Source organism: Pithys albifrons, chromosome 4 (assembly GCF_047495875.1).
Source record: "Pithys albifrons albifrons isolate INPA30051 chromosome 4, PitAlb_v1, whole genome shotgun sequence".
In the NCBI taxonomy this organism is placed as follows: domain Eukaryota; kingdom Metazoa; phylum Chordata; class Aves; order Passeriformes; family Thamnophilidae; genus Pithys; species Pithys albifrons.
In genome coordinates this window covers 25,330,668-25,350,209 of record NC_092461.1, presented here as the reverse complement: position 1 = coordinate 25,350,209, position 19,542 = coordinate 25,330,668, and the positions used below count along the sequence as shown (strand labels likewise).

The 19,542-nt window shown below is 42.2% G+C and overlaps 1 protein-coding gene across 2 annotated transcripts in view; it reads right to left on the bottom strand.

Annotated features, from left to right (window-relative positions):
• Positions 1-8,256: 8,256 nt before the first annotated feature.
• Positions 8,257-19,542, bottom strand: part of ANKRD33B (ankyrin repeat domain 33B) — a 47,780-nt gene continuing 36,494 nt past the window's right edge. The window contains exons 3-4 of one of the 2 annotated variants that reach the window (XM_071553014.1): positions 18,921-19,061; positions 8,257-11,534 (exon numbers count right to left, since the gene is read on the bottom strand). In XM_071553014.1, coding sequence (XP_071409115.1) covers positions 10,684-11,534; positions 18,921-19,061 — 992 coding nt within the window. In that variant the 3' untranslated portion in view covers positions 8,257-10,683. The remainder of the gene's footprint in view (positions 11,535-18,920; positions 19,062-19,542) is intronic. The other variant, XM_071553015.1, reaches the window with a different exon arrangement.

Sequence of the window (19,542 nt, the reverse complement as noted above, 5' to 3'; positions counted from 1 at the left end):
GAGGCCAACAAGAGGGTTTTGTTCTGGACCATGGGGTATGTTTTGAGTTTGTACCAGACATAAAATACGTGGAGTTACACACCACATTGTGACTGCATCTGCTGGTGATGCTTATGAGTAATCTAAGAAAAGCACACACTGAGTCCCTCAGTAAGCAGTGTTTACAACAATGCCTAGAGCATGGTGCTTAGAATACGGACTCAGATTTTAAGGGATTTGGATTTCTAGCCCATTTCAGTGAAACCTTTTGTTGCCTTTCATGGAAATTGATTGCTTACCAGTAAAATCCATGGAGTTTATTGTTACAATTTAATAGAGTTTGCCTGTGAAAACAGATGTGAAAAAAACCTTAAATGGCTACATGCACTGCCAGCATCCCAGCATTCACTGCCTGACTCAGTAGATATTTTCTCAAAGGAAAGTTGTGGATATAATTGAAATTAGCAGAAACACTTTGCAAGGAATCTTAGGAAAGTTATGAGTGGCTCCCAAAGAATTTCACAGGTGCAGACGTTGCTGCAGAGGTGTGGATGTAGCGTGGTGCTCAAGAATTCCTACTTAAACTCCTTCCCACTGCTATGGTTTTCCTGACACCATCCTGAAAATGTGACCAGTGTAACCAGTGTAGTGACACAGAGGTTTTCAGACTGCCTGAAAGTAGCTCAAAGGAAAAAAGAACTCTTTATGTGTCTTAACAGCATTGTTGGCTTCAAAGTCCAGTTAGCAGATGGCAGCATCATTACAACTGAAGCTGAAAGCAGGGTATAACATATTCAAGTTCATATCAAAATAAGGTATTTGCCTCCTATACTGATCACAGTATTAATTTTTATATTGGGTTAAATAACTTTATATAAATCAGATGAGAAAGTGCTGCGTTTCCACCAGCCTGTGACAGCACTTGGGCTTAGGTGGCTGGATCATCCCCAGTGCCCAGTTTATCACCACCTGCTTCATGCTTCCTCATGACTCTCTTGGTACCTAGAACAGTTTTACTATCCCATCCAAACATCAGCAGTCTCCACTGGATGAGTTCAAAGGAACTGAGACAAAGCTGATGCTTGAATCCTGCAGAGCCTGTTTAAAAAGCAGCCTTGCCCCAACTAGAAGTACTTGCTATTCTCCTAAAGCATTTATCAATGCACACTTAGAGCACCTTGCACTCATTTCATAAGCTTTATTATTGCATGGTTGGGTTGTGTTCGGTAATTGTGACATGATGAATATGCCTGCTCTGGCATGGAGAAGAGACCTTCAGCCCACAAGGGTTTCTTCACTCTTTCCTCGGTCTAGGAATCCAAAAGCTATTTTGAGTGGGTATAAATCCACAATTCTATAAGGAGACTCATGTCCATACATTAATGTGATTTTTAAATAACTCTGATTGGGGATGATCATTGTTAAATTAGATCTTGACTTTGTTTGACTTACTGGTGCTTCTGGCTTACTGCTGCTGCCTCTCCTGCTTCTTTTTGCCTGCCCTGAGTTCATTTAAATTCCTTCTACGTGTCATCCTCTGATGTGCCTTCTCTGCTGGCACAAGACTTTCAGAAGAGCCAGCTAATGGGAAATGGCAACACTGGGATTTAATGGCATTTAGACAGCACAGACCTGACTTTTACTTTCATAACTTCATAAATCTGTTAAATAGCCCACTGGAATCTTCAAAGGCTGTAACTCTTCAGAGAAGTAGGGCATGATGGTAGCATATAATGCAAAACTTTTTTAGTCTTGCATTTCTAGGCAAACCTTCCAGTGTACTTTTTTCTATACAGGAAATACTCATTTATCTTCAGAGATCACGTGGTGGGAAAAACAGACCAAAGAAGCATATATTTTTTCCCCATGGGTTTTGAAGGAGGATACTTTAATGCCATATATCTGTACTGTAGAGAATGCATGAATACCCTTGCCCTTCTTTGTCTTCAAAAGCTGTATGGGTTCAGCTGCTCTCCCATCCCAAACAGAGATCTGCTTTGTGGGTGTGTCTGGCCTCACCATCATTTGACATCTGAAGACTACCACTGGGATCACCTCAGGTTCCACTCTGCCCCTGCTGTCCAAAGTGCCTCTGCCATCTGTAAAGAGCTGTATGTAGTTTTCCAAGGCCAACAGATGACATGCTCTGTTTGCTTAACTGACATAGTTTTCATTATGTGGTTTTGTTTCTATGGATTTTCCTATCTGTCCTTTTCCCTTGTTACCAGATAACCAAGAGCTGACATTATTAATTAACCTGGGATTTTTAAAAAAACATTTTTCTTTAATTGAGGGGGAAACTGAGGCACATAGGAGGTAAGCAAGTCTGGCTGGAACAAGCCCTGCACTCAATCCAGCATGTGCCAACACAGAACAGCGGCAGCCTTGATGCTTCTGGAAATACCCAGATGGTGATCTTGGCTGTAACTTGTTTTCTTCCCTCCATGTTTTCTTTGGTCATGTCCTCCTGTGGTGGTGGTTTCCTTTTCTCCCATTCAACCACACATTCTCTTTATTTTGGTCATATCTGAGCTGACTGGTGTACAACACTCAGCTATTCACAATGGCCTCATTTTGTTGCTTTTTCAATTTACTAATTCTTGCCCTGCAGAAATGTGATTCACTCCTCTAAAACAGTGTAACAATATAACATATGTCCTGTGTCCTGGGATGTTTGGCTTAGGATGGAAAGAGTCAGAACTTTCCTACCATATTTTCAGATTGTATGCATTTTTTTTCTTTTACACATCTTGAAGCTGGGATTGGATTTTTTTTAGTGACTAATAGCTACAGTTTTGAATGTGATCTACACCTGGCAGTTGAAGAGCAAACCTGGAGCTCTTCAGGAAGGAAGGACAGGGGTCTCAAGACAAGACCCAAGCCTAGAGTCTGGGACGTGGGCTGTTTGTCTGCAGTACAAGGTTGGCTGGCTTCTGTACAAACTGTGTTCTGTAGGCGGCGGCCTTGGGAGACCTGCAGGCAGGGAATTACTATAATCCAGTCTGGATGTCACGAAAGCATGGATTAATATTTCATCTTCTGCCTCTGACTGTTGTCAGGCTCACTTTGTTCCTGAGCTGGGGCTGTGATCCTCAAAAGACAGCCTTGAATTAAAGATTAAGCCAGTGTTTTACTTGATGGGAAGAAGAGTTCTCGGTGGAGTACAGTGACAATGCAGCTCTTATCCAGTGCTGCATGCAGGGGTTTAGAGTTCTCCAAATCCAAATGGCAGAGCAAAGCAGCAGCGTGGTCCTGGGAATGGCATAAAGAGAAGGCTCCCTGAAAGTTGTGAGCCATGTTAATGAAAGTGGGACTGATAATTAGCCAAACGGGAGCAGGAGGCATTCAGCTGTTCTGGGAAATGCCATTGATGTGTGGGAAAGAACTCATCAATGGCAAGCTGTGGACAGAAACCTTATTGGAAAAAATGAAAGCTGCAAGGAAACCAGCACAGGTCAGAAGAAAGCCCAGGTCAAAGACTTCCCTCAGGTCCAGGAAGGGGTAAGGCAGCCCTCTTCAGTGGAAACAATTTTGTTAAGCTGACACAGCTCTCTGGATGGAAACTGATTTCAGGATGAATGATTTGTATCTTGATTTAATCTTAAACTGGTTCTGATTGATTAAGTCAAAGGAATATTGGCCTGATTAAAACCAACCCAAGAGAGTCTGCGCACCTTTGTTCAGCTTAATTTTCAGTTAAACCAGCTCAACTGGGTTTTTTGGTTTTGTTTTTAAATACAGACCAGACCATGCCAAGATACCTGGCTATTTCCTTTTTGGACAGCTGACACACAGCACTTTTTCCTTGGCTTTCTCTGAGCACAGTAGCTTAGTCAGTCATGGAAACCCTAAGACAGTTTAGGGTATTGTAGGCTCCTAAGTGGGCAAATTGTTGGGCAAGTGATTACCCAAGAATGCTGAGAGCCTGGTTTGAGCATACAACCCAAACTAGTGCCTACCAGACCCCGTGACTGAGTCAGCCACTGTCACACAGCAAAGCCTGGTTCTTGTGGTTCAGCCACTCAGCAGCACTTTTTTTCAGCAAACACCAGGTGCAAACTCTTAGGAGTGCTGGTAAGGTGAGCCTAAACAGGCTCTTGCAGGAGGCTGCCTGGTACTGGCTGGGAAAACACAGGCAAACACTGCTCATTGTGCCCATGAACATAAAAAAAGGATAATGTAGTCAATCATGCAAAGAATAAAACTCACGTTTTTGAAAAATCACAGGTGAAAAATCGATCACATAAAACATCCAGAAAGTATGTTTTTAACTGAGCATGTTAGTTGGAGTTTGCTGAACAAATTTTTGAGAGGAAAACAAAAATTAGTGTAATATGCCTGGTCTGTTCAGTTCTGTTGCTCACCAAACAAATGTTTTATTTCACTCCCATGGATAAGGAGGCTGTGACTGCAGGTTTTGGAAAAGTATACCAGGTCAAAGTGCCACATTTCCCTTGCACAGAAGCTGAATAAATGCTGCATGACAACTATTTCACTGAACTTCCCTGGGAAAGCAGCCAAACTGATAATACAGCACGTCTGCTCTCAGTACAGCTATGTTTGTATATTCTTTTGAAACTCTATTTCACCGTGTTTTGGAACAGAACTTTTAGTGGGGCCAATACTTAAATTCCCCACTTTCTTACTGATTTGTGTGCTATTAACTCTCTCACACAATAATGCAGAACACCCCTACACTACTGGCTTCTGCAAGAAACTGGCTTCAGTATAATGGCAGCAAACACAAGTAAACCTTAACTCCCACTGCCAGATGTGGTTGGAAAGTAAATATTTCATCACCTTTGTCAGCAGAAAGCTGCGTATAGAGACTCAGAGAGCAGCTTTGGTGGTCAAAGCCGCCCTATGCTGACTTCAGTTACTATGGCACCACGAGTAAAAATACCATGGGGCACACACATGCACATGCACACTCATGGAGGAGAGGTGTTCAAGCAATTCCTGTGCCTCTTTCTTAATCCACATTTACAGGAGCTCACTGCTTGATCAGTGCCTAATGAGAGATAACCGAACGCATCCAGGGCGGTGCCTCTGACATGGATTCTGCACATCTGCCTCTTGAGGGCTTCTGTTTATTGTTCATCTCTTTGGCAGGAAGGGCTTCGGCAAAGCAGTGGGAAGCTGCTACAACGAGAAGGGGAAAATGAACCACCTGAATCCATATTCCCAACCCCTGTTTTCCCGAGAGCGGCCTGAAACAGCAGCATTTGGCCCACTAATTATCCACAAACCTGTGCACAGTTTTATAGACACAAAAGCATCCCGCAATGATTGTAAATTCAAATGTGCCAAGAGTAGTGGCAAATTACAACCTGACTAGGCAAAATTATTATGCATAATAACTTTAATTATCCAATGAAGTACAATTTTTCACATAATCCCCAACCTCTTCACATGCAAGTGCTCCACAGTGTTCAGTGAAAAGGCAGCTGGTCTGTTTTCCCTTTGTAGCCTCCACATTATACCCTGAATGATTTGTTCCTTTTACAGAACAATTATTTAATACTAGCTTTGTTATATATATTCATCATTAACATATTTGAGTGCTCCACATTATCACTGGGAGGTAAGAGGCTTTTATATGTATATATTTTATAAATTTGTAAACCTATATATAAAATTATTACTTCATATATGAAGGACATATATGTGTGACTGTGTTACCAATAAGTAGTTTTACAGGTATGGTTTAATTTAATATTATTAAATCATTTAATTATATAGGTATTTTATAAATAGGGAACTGATTTGAAGCATTCAAATTGCCAAGTTGGGGATATCTTTATTTAATGTATTTAGCATTTTAAAACACATCTTGGTCTAAGCATGGATCTGGCTGGTGTAATTTATACTTCAGCAGCTCCACAGCCAAAGAAAAAAGGGTCCAAAGTTTGTGAATTTTTCCATAAATGTTATATTTAGCTGTACATAGGAATTCTCCAGACAGAAGAAAATTCCTGTTCTCCAAAGCAAGCTGAGTTGACCCTTCTCATTTGCCATGTGGCATTCTTCATGCTTCCTTTACAATACTGCAACAGCCTGTAATACTTTTGGAGGTATCTATGAATATCTTTTTGTTTTCTTACTTGGAAGACTTGAGAGCTGTGGTCATAAATACCTCAAACACTAAGTTTCTGAATATGATTTTCCTATCCTGTTCCTTGGTGGACTTTCCAAACCATCTTTCCCTGGAAATAACCCCACCTTGACCTTTGGCAAGCAGGGAAGATGGTGTGAGAGACATGACACCTGGGGATTTGTAGCAGGGTTTGTTTTGTTATGTTTTGGTTTTTCATTTGGTTTGGGAGCAGATTCTAGAGAAAGAGTGTTTCCAGGATCATCAGACAGACAACCTGAGCTGATACAGGACTATCACTGTGTGAGCTGGTTACACTGCTGAAGAGTTTTATTTCTGAGGAAGCCTTTGCCTCACAACATATTTGAAGCTCAGGTTTGTGTTTACCAACCTAAAAAACGACCTTTTGGCCTGCCTGTTAACAGGGAGGAGCAACCTTGCGCTCACTTATGGAGTATGTCCATACCAAAATCAATTACTTGACGTCTCCCTTCCTGAACAAGATGGTTTCAATTTTCCACTGTGTGATCTGTATGTATCCCACAGCCATCCTGCCACCTCCCTGCAGGCTGCCTCTGGTCTTCAGCTCCTACAGCCAGCATTATTTTCCTAAAGGGCAGGCCTTGGCACCTTGAACTTCTTTGGCACAGGTACACAGGGAAGGGCCTATAATAATGTTTCCTGATAGTGGTTACTATTTTGACTTCATATTTGTCTTATATCATGTTGGTAGTTGGGTTGCAGTCTAGAGAGGGTCCCCAAAGACCAGCCTGCCAGGTGACAGGTTTGGCTTATTAAGATGGCATTTTCCCCCACCTCAGATCAGTTCTTTACAACTCTGTCCAAAGTCACTGCTGCATAAATATTCTATAATGCTATCAATGTTTTTAATTTATTTATTTCATATTCATTTAATATATATTATTCTTTAGACTATTTTTCTTTAGTATTTTGCAGAATACTAATGCAGCAAAATGCTGGCTTTGCTGGTGGCAAGCAGGAATACACGGGCTGGGAAGATGGACATGAATGTCCTTTCCAGCTTGTTGTCCACCTGTGGCTCTGGGATATCTAAATGGTCAAGCCCAAAGCGCAGACTTAGCAAAACCAGGTTGCATTACATGGTTTACAGAAAGGAGAAGGCTTCAGTTCAGACCATCTGCAAGTCAGCATGTTCGACTTTTTGGGTCATAATTTCAGTCACAGCTTTTGGAGGTTTCCTGGTGAAATGTAGGTGATTAAAAAAAATAACCTCAAAGAACATTTCATACCTGTATGCCATTTTTGTATTCAAGGTGGCTTTTTACCAGCTGCCCGAACATCTGTCCATTAGCAGGACAGTGTGAGAACCGAGGACTATTAAGAAAAAGGCATTCACTGAAGAGCCCTAGGGAGGATTTTTGTCAAGGCTTAAGGAACAGTTTTTCACTGGCATAAAAAATACCCAAATGAATAATATATAATGACACAAAGAGTCAACTGGATGTAATTCTGTGCTCCCAACTGAAAAACCTTCCATGGTGGTCTTTTCCTTAAGACATCATTGCTCATCAGAGATGAGAGCACAATATAATTTCAGAGAATGTTGGGAAGCACTTGGGGTTTCACTTTCCACCATCACTATATTAAATCCCTGGTTTTTTACTACAGAATTAAATCAGCCCATCAGGCTGTGAGCTTCCTGATGAGTGAACATCATGGTGACATGTTCACAGTGTAGAGAGACAAGCAATGGCTGTGAAGGCAGACCCAGCCAGAGCTCCACTTTCACTCACAGCACTCGGGAACATCCTTTCCACTAACATGCAAGACTGCAGCCTGGCACTGAAGGCAGAGAAAACCTTCCTCCACACTAGGAATCAGAGTCCTTTTTCTCTCTGTGGGAGCATCCTTCTGCAGCAGCATCCCTGTCTTCCCTCAGGGGCTCCAGCTGCCAGGAAGTGCTGCCAAGGGTTTGCGTGCTCTTTTTTTAGCAGGTAAACCGTGCTGCTTGAGTGACCAAGAACAACCTGAAGTACAGCAAGTAGCACGTGACATTTCATAGTTATGGGTCTTTCATGGAAAAAAAACCCAATAAAACACAAATCAAACCACTCTATTTGTGCTGATCCAGCAGAAATCCAATTCTCCTTGTCAGCAGGAGCTCAAGGAGGGCAGGTGGCTGAAAGAGAGCCAGGGAAACCAAACTGCTTTCAGGTGGTGCTGATAGTCCTTTGGTGAAAGAGAACCGGCTTTTAGATGTACTGGAAAGTGAAAGGCAACATCCCCAAACCCCTCTGAAGAATAAGGTTGCCAAGTAAGCGTAACAGCCTGTGCCTCTTTTAATGGAAATATCACATATTTATCCACATAAACACAGTAAAGTACAAAGTATTAGAAAATTGGCTTTGTTTTCAGCCCCTAATTTTAACATACTGTATGTTAATCCCTGAGAGCACCTGTCAATTGTCTGTCTCTTGCAAGTGACACTGAAAGTGCAAATTGAAGTGCTCACCTGCAGCACAGGTTGCCTTTCAGAAACTGAATCTGAGTGCTAAATCTTCAAAATGCTGTATTGGCAGTAAACAGAAATTATTATTTAAACCATTCATCCAATGTGCTAATTTGAAATCCACCCTGATACCTTTGCCACAGACAGCTAAAAGATTGTCTTCCTACTCTTTAAAGTAACAAGTTCAGCTTATATTCTGGTCACTCCAAAGCCATTATAAAATGGGTGCCTATGAATTGCACAGCACTGATGCACTTGAGGACTAAAATCCTCTTTATAGTCACAGGACTGGGCAGGTGTATTAGCAGGTGCATATTTCTCCAGCTCTGACTGGGAGGCTACCTGGCAATGCAGTCTGGCCAGCACAGCTACTCCAGCAAGAAGTACAAAGAACAGGCTGTGTGGAAAAAATCCTTTGTTCAGACATCTGTCATAACCTCTGTCAAGCCCTGACCCCGCAGATGCGAGCTGGCAGTACTGATCTGAGCACTAGTTTTCAATCAACTGAATTTATTTCTCCCATGACATGCACAGTTTCATTACAAATTCAGTGAGACCACAGCCAGCCTTCGTGCTGTGGGAGTAAAGGATGGAAAAGTTTCCCCTCTCTTTAATTGAAGGGAGAAGCCAGTGACAGCAGCAGCTGGGGTCTGCCTGGCTTCCAGCACAGCAACACCTTCAGGAGGACACAGCACAGCACATTTCAGCTCAAATGGGCACAAAGCCTGAGGAAAACCCTACTCTGAGATGTGCTGAATGACTTGCTGTTTCTGTTTGACCTTTACTTCTATGAATTAGCCTTCAGCAAGCAGCAGGTTTGCAGCCCTTCCTTACCAGAATTTGCCAGGGTTTGGCATGCTGCTCAGGCAGACTGCAGCTAAAACCAAAGGAAGCCTTAACATGGACTACAAGAACCTGCAGCAACCTGTGGGAACTGCTTGGAGATGCACTTAGGTACTAGGGAAGGTTTTCTCCCAGTGTTAGAGAGGAGTGAGGTACTGCCCTCTCTGGGCACCCAGAGTGTAGTACTAAAGCTTACAGTGACATCTGGCCACATTAGTGCCTGAGCTGCCTGGTACTGCATCTCTGACTAGATATTCATAGCGTATAGCTGGACTTGATACCTGGGAAAATTGCTTGAACTTCTGAAAGCTGCATAATTTTCTTGTCCTGGCTATAATCTGGAAAGACTCTCAATAAACCTGGTGAGTTTTTTTAAAACAGAAACTTAAATACCAACCTAAACAAAAAAAGCCCACCTGTTTCTTACCATCTCTCTTATTTCACAGTTAAATGCAAAGACAAAAAATTCCCTGAGACTAACGAAGATACAACAGATAATGGATAAAGGGAAACCTAACAGAGGAGGCAAATCTTAGGTGATGGTGGCATTCAAACATTATCTCAGCTTCTCTTTTGCTTCAAAGAAATCTGTCCCTGCCTTGATTTATACCTGCAGAAGATGTGAATACCTCAACCACAGAGATATTTCATATGCAGCCCTTTTTATATGCAACAGAGCAAACAATATGCATTAAGAACTGCATCCATACAGCCTGTATAGAGCTGTACAGTTTAATACCTGCCCTTAAACTTTGTTTACTGGAATTAAAATAAAGTGCTTAGTATACCAAAACAATTGTAGACCTGGATTTTCACTGCCCACCAACACTGTGGTATACTTTAAATTACTACAAAACCTTGCAATATATCTACCTAAGGAAGGAGAGGAAGGAATGTCTAGTGTCAAAAACACAACTCCTTCACTTTATCCATTACAAAATGAACAAACACAAAATACAATCCTTTCACACACATGTCATTTTTCAAGATGTTTCTCAGTCATTCACCTGGAGCTGGGAAAACAGGAATCTGCAAGAGGACTGCACCACTTAGAACTTCCTGTTCCCATCAGACAGCTAAACTTAGTATGTCTCCCACCTCAAAATAGATTTGTGCTCCACCATCAGACATGCCCTTGCTGTATTACTGTACCTTAAAGGCCATTACTCAATATTCCAGCTCCATGAGCAATGGGCATGCACAAAGGCATTGTCTGTTATCTCGCTCAGATAACAAGACTAGCAGCTCGAGAACCCTCTCACCAACTGCCTTTCAATCAGGTCCTGCTTCGGGCAGGAGACACCTGCCTTGGCTTTTGAGCCTCTGCTGCTCTATTCTTGTCCTGTTCCTCTGCCTTCCTCCGCTCCTCTTTTATCTCCTTGTATCTCCATTTGGGAATCTGCAAATAGGGGTCATCCTTTGCACTGCTCCTCCTCCTCGCCTTCTCTGGCTGGAAGGTGGGTGGAGGAGCCTTGCTGACACGGACTTTGGGGATGACAAACCCCGGCCTGACGCTGCTCCGTCGCAGCAGGTGGAGCGGCAGGAGGCTCGCTTTCCTCATGGCCACTGCGTTCACTTGGGACACTGCAAGGCTGATGGGCTGCAGGCTGGCTCGACGTTCCTTCTTCTTGGGGATCACTGTGACTCTGGAGTTCTGAAAGAGCTTCTCGTAGCTGCTGACATGATCTTTGTCTTGAGATCGGATCTCCTCTGCTCTTTGTTTCCTGAGGATTTCCTGCACGGCCAGTCTGCGTTTGCCAACACAGGGTGGGCTGCCTGGGCACACAGTCCGGCATCCCAGAGCAACGAAAGGGCTGCCCAGGCTCGTTGTCACCTTCACCATGTGGTCAAGGACCCCGTCTTCTTCTGGGCCATAGAAGGACCGGAATGAGACAGCGGCCCTTACGCACTCAGAAATCTTCTGCAAACAGCTTTTTGGCTCTGCAGCTTTGGCAAGAAGTTCCTTCATCTTTGGCCATTCTGGTTTATATTGATCAGAAAACTGTTCTGGGCATGGCCTGTCCATCAGCTTTTGCATGACGAAGGCAGATTCTGACCTTCCTGTGAAACAAGCCCATTCCCATGAAGTCAGTCCACGGCTTGGGTCAGTCGCATGAACATTTGCCCCTCAAAAAAGAAAAAAAAAAAAGAAAACCAATTAGTGTTAATTAATGAAACCACACACTCTTATGATGACCAGCAATGAGTGAGGTAGATCCCTGTAAGAAAACATCACACTAATATTTGTATCAAAATGAAGATGCAATAAGGACAGATCAGGTTCCTGAATTCCTGAACCTGATTTATTTAAAACAAAGTAAAAAATATTAAAGCTGTACATCTAAAATTCTCTTAAAACAATACAAATAAGGCAATAATGAATTTCAACTGCACTTAATCTTGACTGCCATTTTAAAATCCATTCACTTGAGCTTACAAGGAAAGAGTGATGAATACGGAAAGAAAAAATTCTGTACACAAAATCCACCCCATACAGAATACTGGACTTTGCACCGATCACTGCCACTTCTAAGGGAGATCTTGGGCTAGTGATCATAGGTTTCATGAAAATATCAACTCACTGCTCACTAGGGAGGAAAACAGCAAATAAAATACAAGGAATTTCTGGGAATGCATTTAAAATAGAGGAAAATAGAAATTAAAAAAAGGTAAAATCGAGAAAACAACAAGTTTACAATTCATTTTCTCTTGTCTCTGAAAGGACATTGTAGAATTAGGAAATGTCGAGAGGATGGTAACAAGTGTGATCAAATATAGGTACAGAAAAATGAGAGGTGAGTAATTCAGATCTATATAGACCCTGTGAGAACTGAAGCACTACCAGCTAAGAATAAACAGGGCCACAGCTGCTGCTGAGTGGCAGGGTGGAAATCACTCTGTAGGACTTCACACAGGAGTTTCTGACAGAACACTGGAGACTCACCTGGGAATAGCTAGGATGTTTCATCAAAACACTGCACTTGTGAGATATGGACTATAACCAATTAGGATTTGTAGTTTGATGGTGCAAGATTCAATTTAGGCAATAAAATGTAGCCTTAACCCTATATAACCATGTGCAGTGTGTAATAAATGGCATTTGCTTGATCACATTGGTCTTTGCATGGTGTCCTTTTTCCTTCGCAGTTTAAATAATTGTTTACTTTAATCAAATGTAAGGAAAGTTTCCATAAGTGTCAGAGAGTAGATAATGGCTGAGATGGACCTTCAGTCTGAGCCCAGAGCAGCTGTTCTCATTTACCAAAGCTTACCAGCCCTAAGGAACTGAAGTAATTGTTAGCAAAAACATGCTGTTACTGTCAAGTGGAGCAGCCATAAGAGGCAACTGGGACAGAGGCTGGACAATAGAGACCTACACATTTCAAGTACAATCTTAGGTCCTGGAAAGAAATCACTTCTGGTGACCTGTCCTCCTCCCATTCCCAATTTATGGTCTTTATTCATCCAATTCTGACATCTATCTCCATCACCATTTTTTTTCATATATTTCTCCATCCTTCTCCATCTTTGCCTTCCTTTCGATCTCTCCATGTTCCCATAAGCCCCCACAGACAGGTTTCTGCCCTTGTTCATCACTCTTCTGCTTTCAAGTGGGGTTACACACTTCTCATTTACACCTTCTTTAGCACTAAATTCATATTCTTTGTCAACCAGAAAATTGGAGGGAAGTTCTCTGAGTTATGGTATTAGGGTGGGACTGTGGGGATTTGTCAGTGAGGGTGGTGTGTGCTCACACAGAAGAGCTCTGTAAAGGACAGAGAAAGCTCAGTACAGAGTGCATCTGTGGAAGAACCGCTGCAGAATGAGCAGCAACAAGTGGTTTTGGAAGCTGAAGTTAGCAGGATACTGTTGCAAATGACCCAAACATTACAGCTTGTGAATGCCAAAGTGTAACCAAAGGTAAGTCCAAAAACTAGCTTGATGTCAACAATTAAAAAGCATCTCATAGACGTGTCAAGGTCTTGACAACTGACACATATTCTGTGCATGGCATCCAAGAGACCCTGGGCACACCACTTGGGCACACACATCGTGGTGTTTTACAGTATATGGGCTTGTAGGTGAATGAATTAAATCAATAGGAGAATGAGTGAATACCCTGGTTTCAAGCATTCATGTTCCTAAGCTAAAAATCCTTTGGTTTATATTCTGCCTTTGAACTTTGACTGATCTCGGAGAGAGCTTTGCACGCTCCAGTGTGCAGATTTTGTTTAGCAGGTCTGCAGCACTCCCTGGGACAGGCACTTTGCACAGAGCTTTTTTGCAACATTCCCTCACAGTTTACGCTTATTACCAGTCCTGTAGAAATTTCTGAGTTCTTTGAAAGAGTTCAAAGCTAGCATACGAACAACATTTGATTTATTGAAGGGCTTCTCTACCAGATGAAGCATCATTTTCAAACAGCAAACACAAAACTGACCTACACAGATCTTGTCACAAAAGAAGACAATCTGTCACATTACTTTGGAAAAAAAAAAAAAGATGTCCAGAGACTGAGATCTGAGGAAAAGACCAGAAAATACCATGACAATCTCTTTTTTTGGCAATTACCTTGGTGACAGCATTTCAAACTAGAATAAGGATGACTTGATAGAAGGAATGGTAACTATGAACCAGGTTGTGATGGGTTGAGTAAAACCTTCCCCACAAAGGATGTTTTATCATTATAGGCAAACAAAGGAAACAAAGAGCATGAGGAAAGGGATCAAAAGCTCATTTTTAACTCCGTTAAGTACCAGTTGATTCCTAAGTCCCTTAGAAAATCCCTAAAAAGAGGATGCTAGAAACATAGACCAAGACTGAATATGGACAGAGAGAACCTAAGCAAAAGAGCTGATCTCCATTTAAGTGTAATTTGAGTGAAATTTGCAGAAAGGACCACTCAGAGAAAGACAGCACAGGGGCACTGCAGGGAGTCAAGCATGGAGCCCAAACTGGAAGGCTGGAAGGAGGCAAACAGGAGGAAGTGTAAATCAAATCATATAGTTCATTAGCTTTGGATTGCAGAAAGGATTGTGAGACCTCAGAGGCAGCAGAGTTGGATAAGGTTCATGACTGCAGAAGGTACAGTTAAACCAGTGTGTGTGTGGAGGGGGAAAGACATGCAAACACATCCCCTTCTGCATCACTAGCCTCTTTTGAACCTTCCTACCCAAAGTTTCTAGCCCTGACTCTCTCCCACCTCAGGCTAGCCTCTTGCCCCAGTGCCTTCTTATCACGTGTCTTGATCTGTTCTTCCCACTAGAGCTGACTGGGACCATGCACTATGTGGACGTTATTTCCTTGTTGTACATACAACATGCAGGGAATTAATACAGGAAGAAGAGCAACTAAAGGAATTGTCCTCAAGTATAAAATTTAGAGACCACTGCTTACTATTATCTTCAAGAAAAAGTTATTCCAGCTGTGATAGGGTACAGCTGTGAGACCTCAGATGAGAATTGTTCACAAAGAGCAGTGTAAGAAATTTCTCTCTGGGGATTCCCACCTTTGCCTGTGGACTGCACTTAGCTCTGGTCCTTGTCTGAGCTATGCCTGTGCCTGGCCACATGCTGATTTGGACCTGACTCAGAACTACCCTGTCTCTATGGCCTTGCCCTTGTCACCTAAGCTTGCCCAGCAACCACTGCAGCACTGGCTGGTCCCGGTTCGTGTCACAAGACCTGCTCCTTCCCTTCAAGGACCATCTTTGTTGATGAGGCTAGTGCTGAGGCCATGCTGTCACCCTTGCCCCACCTCCCTTTGACAAGAAGCCCACTCCTTTTTGACAGGTAAGTCCCCAGGTGTTTTGGAAAGTTTATCTCAGAAAACAACACTACAGAGTATTGATATCCCAACCTTTTAACAGGAATCAATGCTGATTGTGTACCTTGTATTGCAAAATCTCTTTTAAGGTGGAATTTACTATAGCTGCATTGATTTTCTGTACAAGTCAGGAGTCATTTCTGCACAAACTGTCATTCAGCAGAATGCCTTATCTGGAACAGACATGAATAGTCATGTCCCTTTGTGAATGTGATAGCAATCTTATTGAACTAATTGTCGTTTCAGTGTAAGTATAGCCTACAAGTTTTCTTTTAGGAAAACTGCACTTGTCACTCACCTTGCTTTTCCTAAAAGTTGCCCTGAGGATCATTTTCAGCACAATTAGTTTGAATACACATTCTTCTATAGGTTATCAATATCCTATTTTAGTAAGAAGGTTTTATGTCCCTTGAGATGCAAAGCTGACATTCTTAGTTTAAAGATGGGGAGTGAGGGAGCTCAGGTATTGTTACTGATCTGTTTTATAGGCAGTATTTAAAGCCCAGTCTCCAAATTCACAGCCAATCCGACAACTTTACTAAAGCAGCAGTGAGTTTACACTGGAGGTTCCAGCAGGGCTTGACACGTGAGTAATAACCAGTGTTCGTGGCTGGCTCGCTTGATGAGTGCTGGCAGTGGCACAGTCCTGGCAGCGCAGCAGCCTGTGACAAACTGCCAGTGAGAGACCAGGTTCCCCCATACTCGTTGTGCACTCATGAATAGCACATTCACGTGTTCCAAAGACTCGCTCTGAAAGAGCAACATTATGGCCAAGTGTCTCAGAGTGCCTTAATCTTGTAGTGATTGACCTTGGCTACCCTCCAGGAACTCAAATTTCAGCAAGAGCAGTCACTTTGACAATCCAGCTCCAACCATCTGTCACATATTGCTGTTACCTTTTCCCCCATCTGACTATCCTAAAGTCATGCTTAGACAGCTAGGAAGGTGAGTTATTTTGCTTTACTGACCTCCTGCATTGCTGTAAGTAGCTGGCCATCAACAGAGGTCTTACCTGAGCCACTGAACAGTTCCTGGGTTTAAAAACCTCCTGGCTGTAACTCTTCTCTAAACACACATGCCTGCTTTGCAGCGATGCCACAGCTGATTATGAGTGCTCCCCCCTACATTGTCAGGCATATTTACATCTTAACATAGAACTTTGCTGGTTTATTTGTGAAATGGATTTCTTCACCAACTCTTAATTTCTTTTACCTTCTTCAGCACACTAGCACTTTATTGTCAGCAGCCTCTCAGTATCCTTTAAGTCTCAAACTACTTCTAAATCCATTCTGAATGAGCATCTTCATTTCACCAGATTCTGCAGTGCTAAGAAGTCCTCAGATATTAAAAAGGGTGCAGGCAATTTACCACATTTCCTTTGTGGCCCTTATTTTAAGCTGAAAAAATGAGGACTGCAAAATACTCACCAAAACATGTATATAAATTGCAATTTAGAAACTTGAGTACATTAATTCTTAACCTCTTTAGTCAGTGAATGATCTTTAGTATTCTCACTTTCTCTGATGAACAAACAGGCTGATACAATTTTCTGTAGGTAAACTCAAGACAGGCTAGAGAAGCGATTTTCTGGCTGGCTAATGGTTTGTTCTCCCTAATATTCTGTTTTCTTATGACTCATGAAAACAAGAAGTTGGCTCTTCAGATGCCAGATGCAGCAACCAAAATAGCGAACTTTGCTATCAATACATTTTGTACAAGAACCAGAATAATGAGTTACCTACAAAGCTGAAAGGATGTAAAATATCTTCTAGTGACCCAAACAGAAAGAATAAGTTGCCATCAGATCTCTAGTGATAATAATAGAAGGCTATGACACTGTAAGGCAAATTTGACAAGTCATAAAGTCTTAAAATTGAAGTTTCATTTTAAGATTCATAATGGGCACTGGAAAATTCTGAACTAGCATCTTCACAAAGAATGTGTTAGTGCAGAAAGTGTATCTGTTGCCAGCAGTACTCTAGCTCTGACAGTTGTTTCATAATTTTTTGTCATAAACTCCAAAATGAATGACCTGATTCTGAAGCCTTGATTCCAGTGTAAGAGGCTACAGAACCTTGCAGAAAATAACATGCCAGTTATCACATCACCTAAACACTTTTTGTGTCATATCAATGTCTAGAAACTGGATATTATGAAACGAATTACAGCAATCTCACTATGCTTGATAAATGCCTAAAATATTTTGATTATGAGGGGTTAGACTTCCCTGACAGCAAAATCACTGAAAAGAACTACTTATTCAAGATCTTTCTCAATGAAAGAGACCTGTGGGACTCTTGTCTAGACAGTAACAATATTCACAAGCCATTTGCTATCATTTCCATAATATTCAGCTTGTGTCAAATATCTGCAACAGAAATACAAGATAAGCTAGTTAATTAATTAATACAAGTAATTTATATGCAAATTACTTAATATTAAAAAACCCAAATAACATTGTGGCTGAAAGATGCTGTATGGTAGGACTCCTCCTGCAGAGACTTTGCCCCTTGAGGTGCCTTGTGTGTCTCCTCTCCAGGCCCCCTTCACCTTGCAATGCAATACATCTGGAAATTCAACTGCAAACAGGAGCAATAGCGAGTGACATCATTTCTGTTCTCAGATGTGAAGAGAGACAGGTGGGCAGAGACAGATCTGCTCACTCCCTGTGCCACGACTTCCTCCTTTCAGCAGAGACACACCTGCTGCTGCTCTGTTGCCCATAAACCTGAAGACCAAACTCAGAGCTGTAGAGGCATTAGAAAAAGATCTATGTCACCAAATTTCCCACCAATGTTTCCTGTGGGATATGACCCCTACACCCAGCTCTCCTGATGCGAGCCAGAGCCTGCAAAGCTCTCCAGCCCCTGTCCCAGCTGGAGGCAGAAGTGGAGGTCTGGCTGTGACAGGAGAAATACACACTATCCAGGAATGCCCACATAAGGAACAATATAATCCACCAGTTTTTGGTGGTGGAACAAAATGATGCTGTGCCTGCTCAAGAACTGAGGTCAAGATAATGAAGAAGACCCAGAAGCACCAAAGAAGAACTTCCAAGAGGGGTGTGAGTATGTACAGCAATCTAATGAATATGTATTAAGCAAGCCAGAATGTTTAATGAATATGTCAACAGTTTGTGTAATAAAAAGCCCTGTCCATCTGTCATTTGGCACATTCAATTAGAGGAGCTATCCTCTGAACCTCCAGCATGCTGAATAAAGAATGCCCTTCTTAACATCTACAAATTGGTGTTAAGAAGTTTATTTCTGCCACTTTTTGGTATCAGCTGGGGTCCCACTGTCACACACCCTTGCACAATCACACACGCAGAGCTGGCAGCAAGAAACCTGCATGTCTTTCCCTGCTGTACAATGAATTTCATTAATTTCTTTTTTACAAATTTTGATGACCCCACTCACCAAACTCTCCTGGAGACTCTCATACTGAGAGCTCTTGAAGAACTCCTGGATGAGGTTCTACAAGCAAACAGAGTGCCCCTGAACCTGCAGCACAAGCCTTCATCACCTTGTCTATGAGTATTTAAAATCTGCACCCATTTCCAGGGAAGGCTGCACCACAGCTCTCAGAGCAAACACCGCAAGAGCCAATTTTCTTCTTGGTGCTTTTGTATGGCTGTCTAGTATTTAGTTAGGTTATGACAAAGAAGCAGCAAAGCACTTTGCATACCTGCCATCATCAAGGCTTTCACACATTCAGTTCGGCCCTGCATCGCAGATTTCATCAGTGCTGTGAATCCAAATGCATTCCTCTTCTCAATATCAAGCCCCGGAAAATAGTTCAACAAGTAGTTTGTAATGGTTATGTGCCCTTTAAAGAAATGAAAAAGCAGAGAAAGTATGTCACAGAGTGGAGGCACTCTCTCAAGATTAAACCAAAAATTACTCCTGCAGTTCTGGTAAGTGGAAAATGCAGATAATTAATAAGATCTCTTTTCTTTGTGTACTCTTCTGCTCATTGCAGTTGTCAGCCTTAGGGTTGATTGCTGCTGTCAGCCTCAAGTGGCACTGACTTGTGACCAGTGTTGAGACAGGAGGTGGAAAACCTTGCTCTCCTCTCTGAAAGGCCAGTTCAAGGTAAGGAAATAATTGAAGATCAGAGATGGTCACTCTGAGGTTGCAAAGGGCCCCAGTTTCTTGACTCAGTGTGTAGCAAGGCAAAGGCAATCCCTACAGCTTAAGGAAGGAATCACAGAATCACAGACTATTCTGAGTTGGAAGAGACCCACAAGGATCATCGAGTCCAACTCTTAAGTCAATGGCCCACACAGGGGATTGAACCCATGACCTTG